At 39.7% G+C, this 12,307-nt stretch overlaps 1 protein-coding gene and 1 pseudogene across 5 annotated transcripts in view; one reads left to right on the top strand and one right to left on the bottom strand.

Moving 5' to 3' along the window:
- The window catches only part of CLCN3 (chloride voltage-gated channel 3), a 54,004-nt gene that overhangs the window by 9,551 nt on the left and 32,146 nt on the right, over positions 1 to 12,307 (top strand). For 2 of the 5 annotated variants that reach the window (XM_012806985.2, XM_012806986.2), the window contains exon 1: positions 2,184 to 2,367. The exons of the other annotated variants lie outside the window; for them this stretch is intronic. In XM_012806985.2, the coding sequence (XP_012662439.1) occupies positions 2,289 to 2,367 (79 nt within the window). In that variant the 5' untranslated portion in view covers positions 2,184 to 2,288. Of the gene's footprint in view, positions 1 to 2,183; positions 2,368 to 12,307 lie in introns of those variants that run through there. 5 annotated transcript variants of the gene reach the window in all.
- On the bottom strand, positions 6,331 to 6,426 carry LOC111726348 (annotated as a pseudogene).

Below are 12,307 nucleotides of genomic sequence, written 5' to 3'. Positions count from 1 at the left end.
CGGCTATTTTTTTTTGGTTGCAGCCATCGTTGTTTGGCGGGTCCGGGCTGGGGATTCGAACCCGCCACCTTAGGTGTACGTGGCTGGCGCCTTAGCCTGTTGAGCTATAGGCGCCGAGCCACCAATGTACTTTCTAAGGAAAGACTACATATTGGCCACTAAGGTTTTTAGCAGCAAGTGAATAAGAGAACCTGTTTAGTTAAATCATAGTGTTTATAAGAGAAAAACTTAACTGGTTTCTCAACAGATACTCTATTACTAATAATAAAATAAGTTTCTGAGTGACATTTTAAAATGGTTACTATCTAAAGTATTAAACAGTGATTTTAGGACTATGCTTCTGTCAGTTTCTCCTACTTGAATTATGAGACATAATTCCACAAGAGTACCACTGTTTTATGGTGAGGCATTGATTATTTATGGTGGTCTGGAAGGATTCATAGATGTATTTTAGAGTATCATTGAACAGGTGGACTGTATAGAATTTCAGGAAGCCATCCATATATATATATATTTGTTGATGTTTGATATATATAAGCAGGAATTTTAGAGTTCCTAAAATTCTACTGTTATAATAGCAACTGGTATGCTATTATAACATACCAGACCAGTATGTTATAATAGCATTTGTTATTTTAGCTAGCTGAAGCAGTAACACAGCCCAGGTAAACCTAAGACTGAATAGAAGCAACCAGAAGTCCTCTTAATAAAAGTAAAGGCTGTGTCCATGGGCAAAGTTAGGAGTGTGCATTCAAAATAATTGTACCTACCAGAAGATAAAGAATAGACACAGGTGCAGAACTTGCATGCTATATGATAAGGCCACGATAATTTTAGCTATGATAAATTTGAAAGTAGCCATCACAGATATTTTAAAAAAGTAAAACTAAAGCAAATGTTACAAAACCCCTGGTTTCTATGCAAACAGCACCCCTTAGGAGGCATTTGGAGAGGAGGCTCTCCTGGTCTAGAGGAATCACTTCTGAAGATAGCTGTAAAATTTTGAACTCTGATCTTAAGTGAGCATGGGCGGGGTGGCGTTTGGCTTTTGGAATGACAGCTTTAAATGAAATGAGCTGCTTTATTTCTGAATATCATGAAAATATATCGCAGACTATTAGATTACCTTACTTTGAGATACTTTTTTTTTTTTTTTGAGACAGAGCCTCAAGCTCTCCCCCTGGGTAGAGAGCTGTGGCCTCCCAGCTCACAGCAACCTCCAACTCCTGGGCTCAAGCGAGTCTCCTGCCTCGGCCTCCCAAGTAGCTGGGACCACAGGTGCCTGCCACAACGCCGGCTGTTTTTTTTTTTTTGTTACAGCCATCATTGTTGTTTGGTGGGCCCTGGCTGGATTCGAACCCGCCACCTTAGGTGTATGTGGCTGGCGCCTTAGCCACCTGAGCCACAGGCACCGAACCACTTTTTGTTTTTTTTTTAAGCACAAAATCTTTGTGACATAGGAAAAACATGAAGAGATAAATCTGCTTAGTTTACTCTTAGATTTCTCTCTTTTGCATAGTATCTACACACAATAGTTAAGTTACTTAGTATGTTGATAAGCTTTCTGTCAAAAGCAATGGTGTTCCTTTAAGGAAGGAAAGGAAGAGGCTGAGGGGGAGACTGGTGAGATGAAACACTATTCAGCTCTTCAGCTGCTGTGTTTTTTAATCTTCAGTAAAAAGCTGCTGTAGATTTTAGGCGATTACTAATAGACTCACGGTCTCTTGAGAAACCTTTGGCATGTTGTAACTTTTATGGTTAATGACTCACCTGATAGCACTTAGGTAAATAAGTACATTTATATTATAAAAGCACACACCCGGTTTTAGAGTGTTGCTCCCATTTTCTTCATTAGAAATAAAAAAGGACATTGTCTACATCAGAAATTCCTTTTTATATCTCTCTGTATTAAATGCTTTTATTCCCTTTTATTTTAATCCTAAAGCCAAAAGGAAATAATGCTTTTATTGTCTTAGTAGTTGTCACTGGTGCTACAGAAGCTCTATTGTCAGTGCTTTAAATTTCCAAACCAGTTTGTCTGTTGTGCTTGGAGCTTAGTCATCATCCGACGTAGCAGGACCTGATTAAGGAGGCTGTCCGAGCGCTGCCGGATCGTAGCCACTAGCAACCGGGCGGCCGCCCTCCCCCGTGACGTCACCGCGGCGGCCGGGCGCGCTCTGGCCTCGGGGAACATGGCCTCTCCCGCGCCTGCCGCTGCGGGGCCGACCCAGGCGCCGTCGTCCATCTGAGCTAGCAAGCCTTTCTCCTCCTTTTTAAAAATTCTAACCATGGACGCTTCTTCCGATCCTTACTTGCCTTACGACGGGGGCGGAGACAGCATTCCTCTGAGGGAGTTACATAAAAGAGGTAATGCCGGGCGTTTGGCGTGTGGCCGGGCGGTTCTGCGGTGGAAGCGGGTCTGTCCGGCTTCCTTCCCACACTGCGGCGTGTCGCGCGGGCCCCGGGCGCGGGGACGGCGGCTCTGCGGCGCCCGGCGGTCTGTGCAGGTGACTGCTGTTTCGGAGCGCATCAGGTTCCGGCTCCATCTTCTGCGTGAAAATCCGCTTGCTGTTGAGCTATGAAAACCGGTTAATCTGCTTTACGGCTAGCTGAAGTCATGCTGGTGGGCACCTAAAAAGTAATGTTTTTCTTCCTTCAGAAAACTGTTTTCTTTCATTTACACAGAGAAGTAAAGTGTCTGTGTATCATTGTATTTCACCTGTTACTAGATTACCACGTAGCTTTTACACCACAAAGTAAATGTATAGTAAAACCTCTTCCTCCCTTTTAGAACATTTTAAAATGACAAAAAGACGAACAGCTTTTAATATTAACATTGTCACTTAATATTTCAGGTGATTAACATACTACATTGTCTTCTACAGGTATTTTATGTACTTTGATGTGAAAAACACAGGGTGTCTTTTAAGAATCAAAAAAAACTAATAATAGTAAGTTGTGAAAAACAGAACAGCACCCAGCACACATGTAAATCTTTTGGTAGGCATGGCCTCAGTCTGCTTAAAACTGTCTGTTAATTGTTGCCCTTTTTTTCATTTTTCTTAAATTGATTATTCTAAATTCTAAATTGACATTTATTCTAGAAAAAAATTGAACTTCAAGAAAAATCTCTTGGATGACTTCCTTTATGAGCCATGTTGGAATTACTGCATATTGTAAACTCACTTTATGGTTTAACCCAAAGTAAATAAGGAAGTCATAATAGTTTTCAGCATAACTAGCCTGTTATATTTAAAATCTACATTGTATTTTGGTATTTGATTCTTTATTCAATGTCAGAAACTGTATTGTAAAACAGTAGTATAAAACAAAGATTGTTTTAAAATTCATTTTGACCATACTATCTTAATTTCAAATTTTCAATAAAATCTGGTTCATATTACTAGCTCTGTTTTCTAAAAATAGCTGACATTTTACTATGGTTAATTTTATATGATCTCATGGCTTATCATAGGTCAGAAATTTTTTGTCTATTATTAAGATTTCAAAATATGAACAGATCTCCTGCTGCATTGATTAAGCCTGTAGTGCTATTTTTCCAGCATTGAGGTTTCTGTTTTGTACCTACACAGGAGACTGGTAGCTTAAATTTTTCTTTAAGATTTTGTTTCAGTTTTTTAATTAATATATGTTTAATTGGTAGTATTTTTTATTACTGTTATTTGCATTTATTTTAATGCTGAGTCTGTTCCTGCACTTTTTCATTTCTTTGGTTTTTTCAGGGATATCTTTTCCTTCTGTGCAACCTTTTTTGATTTCATAAGAACTTCTCTTTCAGTGAGGGTCTTCTCACTGTGGTGGGGGCTCCTGGGTGGACTGAGTCACCCTAAGCTCTACATCTTGGATGCTTTGTTCACCTGGACATGCCTGAGGACCAGAGAGAATCTGTCTGAACCCTTAAGTTCAGCATTCCTCTCTGCATTTTTAAGCATATGCAGCAAAAATCTAGTACTATTTTGGGGCCTGACCCTGTTTTTAGCCCACTGTTTGGTATGGGCATACCAGCCAGCTCCCCATTGTGACTTCAGAATGGTGCGCTGTTTCTGTGAAGGGATGCAGTCAGATACTTGGGGCTTTCCTATGTGCACACCCTTGATGGGTGGGCAGCTTCCTGGGTGTTCTTGAAGTGAAATGAAGATTTGAACCTCTTACTTTTCATGATTTTGTGGGTTTTCTGGGTAAGTTTGAATAGTGAACCATTTTTACATATCACCTTAGGCCTCTTGGGGAAGAGCCTAATTTGTCTTTGTGTAGTCCTTGAAAATAATTAGGTCATAAAATGGATTTACTTTAGTTTAATAAATTTTATGCATTTATGGAATTAAATTTCATGAAATTAAGCAAATTTCATAGGTCTTTTTATTCGTGTGATATGCAGAGATAACTAATGAATGTGGAACTTGCTTCCAATTATACATACGTCTTAATACCCACTTTATCATCTCTACCTTAGGACATGGCTTTTTATTTTGAGGTGGCAACAGAACAGAGAAGAAACAGCGAGTTAGCATTGCTGCTGACAATTGTGTATCTTTGGTCAACTTCTTTGGGATTGACTGTTAACTTCCAAGTCTTTGTAGTTTAGACAGTTAGATATGACTGGATGACTGAACAGATTTTAAGAGCACGCACTTTATTATTCTATTCATTTATCCAGCAGATAAATTAAGAAGGAGGCTCTGTGTTTACCATTACCTTTCAGTGCTGGATTTCACTATCAGTTTATGACACTTTTCCCTTGCCTTACCAGCATGACTACTCTTATCAGTAATGTCCCAGAGGGAGGGGAAAGAAGATACACTGGGGACTAAACTTCCTGCTCTTAATACACAGAGGCAACTTCGTTGTTAGGAAATACTTAGTTAGAATTTTGGATTTCTGCCCTTTCTCTCCTATAATTTTTTTTTTTTAAGATAGTCTGTGTCACCCTCGGTAGAGTGCTGTGACGTCACAGCTCACAGCAACCTCAAACTCTTGGGCTTAAACGATTCTCTTGCCTCAGCCTCTCAGTAGCTGGGACTATAGGCGTCCACCACAATGCCCCGCTGTTTTTTTGTTATTTCTGTTGTTCAGCAGGCACTGGCCGGGTTTGAACCTGCGAGCCCTAGTGTATTTGGCCAGTACACTAACCACTGACCTATGGGCACCTAGCCTCCTATACTTTTTTAAAAAGATAAATGTTTTATGCGTGTCTTATACATTGATTATTTGCATGAAGTGGCAAGGATCCCTACTCTCACATCTTGGAAATTGACTCTGGAGGTAATGAGTAAGAGTCCTATTAGGTAACTACATGATTACTTTTTTCTTTTTTTTTGAGATGGAGCCTCAAGCTATCCCCCTGGGTAGAGTGCTGTGGCATCATAGCTCACAGCAACTTCCAACTCCTGGGCTCAAGCGAGTCTCCTGCCTCAGCCTCCCAAGTAGCTGGGACCACAGGCACCCGCCACAACGCCTGGCTATATTTTTGGTTGCCACCATCATTGTTTGGCGGGCCCGGGCTGGATTTGAACCCGCCACCTTAGGTGTATGTGGCTGCCGCCTTAGCTGCTTGAGCCACAGGCGCCAAGCCATGATTACTTTTTTCTTGTGAAACTATTTGGATATTCTCCCTTGAGAGGAGAGTTAGGGTGCTGCTGATGTGACTGAGATTTACTAGGATATTTCGTCAACCTTTTTTTAAGTTTAGTTCGGCTGTTGAAGGCTAGTGGGTGAGATTATATTTTCATTTATGGAAAAGCAGATAATTTCATTTATGTCATTATTTCCCTAGTTCAGTTTCAGATTTTGATATGTTGGTCATGAAATCTATTGGATTGTGACCAATATTAAGGAAAAAAAAATAGCAGCATATACCACACAACAAGAGTATGTTTGCTAATCTTTGGTTTTGCTTAGGCACATATCTAAATATTCCGTCAGTGAAAAATATTTCCTGCTGTGGGCCAGACTTGGAATAGTTTGAAAGCCAATCTAAGTATACATCTGGGGGGTCAGCCTGAGGTAAAGACTGGCTCCTGTGGCAGAACATGACTGCACTTTCCTGAGGGTGAGGACAGTGATGACTGTCTCAGACTGAATCATGAGGGTGAGTGCTGGGAGCAAAGCAATACCTAGTGTAGCATCTTTTTTCCTGTAGTATTTTAAGTAGTGTAGGAGCAAATGGGCTGGATCCAAAGACAAAAAGGGATGATGATGATGAAGGGCGGGGGCAGGGTTTTTATTCACTGTCTGAAACCAAAGTACGTGTGCCTGTGTGTTTGGGGAGAAGGCGTCACCTGATGTGGTAATGCTTTTGTTTTGTTTTGATGTTAGACTGGTGAACATGTCCATGTCATAACAAGGCTTGTGGGAGCTGCATCCCACATTATAAGAAAACCCAGCCACCATGAACTACAAAAAGATCTCCCCTAATAGTTCTCAACTTACTGAGAGAAGATGTGTGTATTTAAAATATACACGTAGGCCAGGTGGGGTGGCTCATACCTGTAATCCTAGCACTCTGGGAGGCCAAGGCAGGTGATTGCTTGAACTCAAACTTCAGTTTGAGACCAGCCTGAAGAAGAGCAAGACCCTGCCTCTAAAAAAAAAAAAAAAAAAAAAAATAGCTGGGCACCTGTAGTCCCAACTACTGAGGAGGCTGAGGTAAGAGAATCGCTTTGAGCCCAAGAGTTTGAGGTTGCTGTGAGCTATAATACCACGGCATTCTACCAGGGCAACATAGTGAGACTGTGTCTCAAAATAAATAAAATAAAATATACATGTAAATCAACCATAAAATTATTTTTTAGCACTCTTGCATGCTGGTAGGAGATGAAAGTGGTGGAGTTCAAATTCCTCTTCCTCACTTAACTGTGTGACCTTGGGCATATTTCTTACTCTCTGTGCCTTATTTCTTAGAGTTTTACAATGGAGATAGTAACACAAACCTCACAGGGCTGTTGTAAGGATTGAATGACCTAGCATATATATGTAACATGCCAAGACAATGTCCGGCACATGGTACTCAGTAAGTGTTAATTGTTCTTGTTATTAGAAATGAGCTACATAATAGTGTCTGGCTTTTACATGGGAAGACTATTTTAATTCTGATGTAGTCCAGTTCATCTATTTTTTCTTTTGTCACTTAAGCTTATGGTGTCATATCTAAAAACTATTGCCTAACCATGGTCACAAAGATTTACTCTGATATTTTCTTTTTTCTTTGTTTCTTTTTTTTTTTTTTTTGAGACAGAGCCTTCAGCTGCGCCCTCTGTAGAGAATTGTGGTGTCACAGCTCACAGCAACCTCAAACTCTTGGGCTTAAGTGATTCTCTTGCCTCAGCCTCCCAAGTAGCTGGGACTACAGGCACCTGCCACAATGCCTGGCTATTTTTGTTGTTGTTGTAGTTGTTTAGCTGGCCCAAGCTGGTTTTGAGCCTGCCACCCTTGGTGTATGTGGCTGCCTCTGTAACCACTGTGCTGTGGGTGCCGAGCCTTACACTGATGTTTTCTTCTAAGGGTTTTATAGTTTTAGCTCTTATAGTTACATATAGGATCCATTTTGAGTTAATTTTCTCAAAATTAACAAGGTAGGAGTCCAAATTGATTCTTTCACATGTGGATAGCCAGTTGTCCCTACATCATTTCATCATTTCTCTTCTTTTTTTGAGATAAGATGCCTTTTTCCCACCCTGGCTAGAGTGCCATGATGTTGTCATAGCTCACAATAATCTCAAACTCCTGGGGTTAAGCAGTTCTCCTGCCTCATCCTCCCAAGTAGCTGGGACTACAGGCACCCCACCACCACGCCCAGTTAGTTTTTCTATTTTTAGTAGAGATGAGGCTCAAGCTAGTCTCAAACTTCTGAGCTCAAAGGATCCTCCCGCCTCAGCCTCCCACAGTGCTAGGATTTAGGCCCAAGCCACATGGCACTGGGCCCCAGCATCATTTCTTGAAGAGACAATTCTTTCCCTACTGGAAAACTTTTTCTCTGAATAATAATGAATAATTTTAAACTTTATTCTCCTACAGATAATTGTAAAAGTCTTTCTGTTTAGATTACAGATATTTGTATAGATTTGTATTTTCATAGATGTGCTTGAATTGTATAAAGTTCTGTGTCTGGAAAAAAACAAGGCAGAAAGTCTTCTCGGTAAGGAAGCTGCAAGCCAGTTTTAGTTCACTGATTGAATAATTTTTCCTATTGAAAGTTTTTCCTATTGAAATACTTGCTGAAGTATTTCATTGTTGGGATTTGAACATGAAATGTCCATTGTGGAAAATGTCATTCATCATGTATTTCAGGAATTTGTTTCTGTGTGGACCAGGCACTGCAAATTAAGGTATCTGTTAAAAACCCATAGGATTTTTGCTCAGTATACAGTTGTAGAAGAACTCATTGCCCATGTTTATAAGATGTTTTTCTCTTTGTCATACTGTTAGTCTTTTGATTAAAATTAATATTATGTGAGAAATATAATGCAACCTGACAAAGCTTTAAACATCAAAATATTTGGGCAGAAATAATAGCTTGTGTTTATTGATTTCCTACTATTTGTCAAATGTGGTAGTAGGTGTTTTATGTTTTACATTATTTATCTCTAATCTGCATGCCTACTCCAGAAGTGGGTGAGAAAACCAAGGTACTCAAAAGAAGTTCATAAGTAACTTGTGCTAGGGACAGAGCTAGCTAGTATATATGTAGCTTATGTGGCCAGCTGGAATTTGACTCTGATCAGCAGTTCTCAACCTGTGGGTCGCGACCCCTTTGGGAGTCGAACAACCCTTTCTCCTTTCACAGGGGTCACCTAAGACCATCAGAAAACACATATTTCTGATGGTCTTAGGAACTGAGACACCACTGCTCATATGTGGGGGTCACCACAACATGAGGAATTGTATTAAAGGGTTGCGGCATTAGGAAGGTTGAGACTACTACAGGATCATTCTGACCTCAGAGTGCATTAAGGTCATGCAGTTTTTCTACGAGGTCACTCTGAAGGAAAAGTGATCTTTTTCCATTCCTTTTTGTTACTGTTTTTCAGCCAGTAGGTAGTAGAATGGCCGTCAACGACACCTGGTAGTCTCCCTCCAGAATAGTTTCTGATTTTTTTTCTTGTCTTGAATTTGGGAGCTGCTAACTTTCAGATCAAATTTTCTTATAATCCAAGATCCAGGGATCTAGATAGCAGGAACCACTCTATATCCATTTGAAGGTTCAGTTAAAGTTGACTGGCTGCACCTTTCTCTATGCTCAAGATCTACATTTCTGGCAGAGAATTTGGTCTAACTTGGATCATGTACATTTTCTTTAGCTGAAGAGGGGAGGGTCCCTTGATTGATAACTTCACCAACACTGCAAAGGACAGAACTTTCCTTAATATAATTGGGTTCTGTTACAGAAAGAAGAGTAAAGAGATGCCAGGTGAGCAAAAGTAGAAGGTATCCATTGTATAAATAATAATCTTAACGTGAGGATAATTAATGGATAATATGGTTATTTTAAGTTTGGAAATATTAATGTTAAGTATGTGGGACTGGGGTTAGAGAGAAAGTTAAGAAAAAAGACTTAAATTTTTTAACTAATTGAATTAAGTATAATTATGGCAAAATTCTCTTGTTTGCTCAATTCCCTATTTTTCTTTCCTTAGCGAGCCTCATGTGGTTAGGTAGATTGGCTTTTCATTTGGCTTTTTGCAGAAACTATTAGTCTTTTTATTTAAAGCCTTTTGACACCCAGAAACTCTCTTGGAACTCAGAAGTACTGGCTTTTAAAGGTTTTATATTTTCAGTGTGTTTCAGAACCCTAAACATGAAGCTTAGAAGTAGTGGTACTTGATGTTGTTCTGTGTTCTGTTTTTGTATTTCTTCTGTGACAGTGGATGTCTCTGACTGAATTGGTGGGGAGAGTGTGTGGAGGGGACAAGAAGTCGGGCTTTGGAGCCTTAGCTGATGTTTAGATGAGAGCAAAGTACAAAATAAAGGTTCGTTCTCTGCTCCCCAGCAGAAACCCTTTATGTCTCATATCTGATCATACTGTTTTCTCTGTTTAAGCCAATAAATTTACAGAACAACTTGCATATTACAAATGCTGGTCTATACCTCACTCTTTTTTAGATTGCAGTACACTGTAGCGCCTTTCTACCTTGGTGTAGGTTGACCCACCTCATTCTTTGTGACTGCTGCATCATATTCCATTGCATAATTTAATTCATTAGCATTTCTGTTGGTTTGAATTTTTCAGAATTAAAATAGCGTTTTAGGTCTTTGTGAATGTGTTGAATCCATCCTTGGAAGTGCAGTAGGAACCTTGTGGTTTGATACATGTTTCCAGATTACCCCTCCAAATGGTTGTATCAGTCTTACACATCAAGTCCAGTAGTATATACTGTTGATTATTATTACTAGGGTTTTTTTGGCTGGGGCTGGGTTTGAACCCGCCACCTCTAGCATATGGGGCCCGTGCCCTACCCTTTTGAGCCACAGGTGCCGCCGTTTTTTTTTTTTTTTTTTTTAAGACAGTCTCACTTTGTCATCCTCGGTAGTGTGCCATGGTGTCACAGCTCACACCAATCTCGAAACTCTTGCACTTATGTGATTCTCTTGCCTCAACCTCCCAAGTAGCTGGGACTAAAGGTGCCTGCTACCAATGCCCAGCTATTATTTTTTTTTTTTTGTAGAGACAAGGTCTTGCTCTGGCTCAGGCTGGTCTCCAACTCCTGAGGTCAAGCAGGTCACTATGCCCAGCTTGATTATTGTATTTCTTACCCAGCCTGTTTTGTCCCCTCAATCTCTTTTTCTGACAGTACTTACTGTCTTTTTATAGACCATATTAACATCAGATATTTCTTCTTTTCAGAAATAGGTACAAGCATATTTAATGTAGAAAATTTCTTAAATTAATCCTACCTAGTTTTAGGTACTACAATCAGGTAACACGACTAGAATTTTGTTTTATAGTGCTTCAGTATTAGAATTTTCTTTTGAAATTCTTTCTTTTGGATTGGGAACCCACAACTTGCACCTTGCAGTCAGGGTGAACATCATTTTTTTATTGTCTTTGTATCCCCTACACTAAATATAGAAGAGTGCTAGTCATGTAAAAGAATTCTTTTTTTTTTTTTTTGAGACAGTTTCACTGTGTCACCCTCAGTAGAGTGTGCTGTACCATCACAGCTCACAGCAACCTCAAACTCATGGGCTTAAATGATTCTCTTGCTTCAGTCTCCCAAGTAGTTGGGACTACAGGCGCCCGCCACAGCACCCAGCTATTTTTTTGTTGCATTTATCATAGCTGTTTAGCAGGCCTGGGCCAGGTTCAGACCTGCCAGCCTTGGTGTATGTGGCCCTTGCTGTGGGCACTGAGCCTAAAAAAATTCTTAATATCTCTAGTTGGTTTGGTTTGTGCTATACAGATTTGAGACCTTGAGTTGGCAGTTGCCAAACTGGCCTGTGACCTTAATCCTGCTTCAACCTGTCTTGTGAATAAAGTTTTATTGGAACACATTTGACTCATTCATTTACATATTGTGGAGTATTCATTTTGTGCTGCCGTGGTAGACCTGAGTAGTTGTAACAAACCATGCGACTTTGAAAGCCTGAAATGCTCTCTGGCTCTTTGTCGAACCTATTTTTGATTATAAGCACTTCGCCATTAATATGTTTCTGTTTTCTTTCTACAGCACATAGTAAGATGTTCTACCCACATTAAGCATAATTTATGAATTTATTCAAGGATTTACTCGAGTGTAACTACAGAAAAAATTCCTAGAAGTGAACTTGCTGGGCTTAAGAGTATTTGTTTATATTATAGTCTGATAGCATCTCCCTCCCAAAGAGGTTATTCTCATTTATGCTTAAACTATTAATTTTGTGGTAGGGCCTCTTTCTCCATAACTTTGCCAACTCAGTGTTTATACTTTTTTTTAAATCTTTACTAATCTGATAGAGGAAAGTGATATTGTGGGTTTGATTTATATGTTCTTGAACTGTCTTTTTGTGTCCTTCCCGGTACATTCCTTAAGAGTGTTAGACTCAGGTGAGATACACAGTGCACATGTGTCAAGGTTTATTTAACTCTGATGGAGCCAGCATGGTGTTGAGGGTAAATGCAAATAATGTGTAAATAGGCTGAGAAAGAAGGAATTTCTTACAGGGCAAAGACAGACAAAACCACAACTCCAAGGGTTATTTTTTTCTATTGGACAGAATCCATTTTTGTTTTGCCAGGTGAAAATAACCGTTTTCAGTTTACCTTCTACAAGTCATTTCGAATGTTGCAGAGTTTCTAATTGTAAAGAGCAAG

This window comes from Otolemur garnettii, unplaced genomic scaffold, assembly GCF_000181295.1.
Source record: "Otolemur garnettii isolate 467f Iridium unplaced genomic scaffold, OtoGar3 scaffold00061, whole genome shotgun sequence".
NCBI lineage: Eukaryota > Metazoa > Chordata > Mammalia > Primates > Galagidae > Otolemur > Otolemur garnettii.
This window is presented reverse-complemented; position numbering and strand designations above follow the sequence as displayed.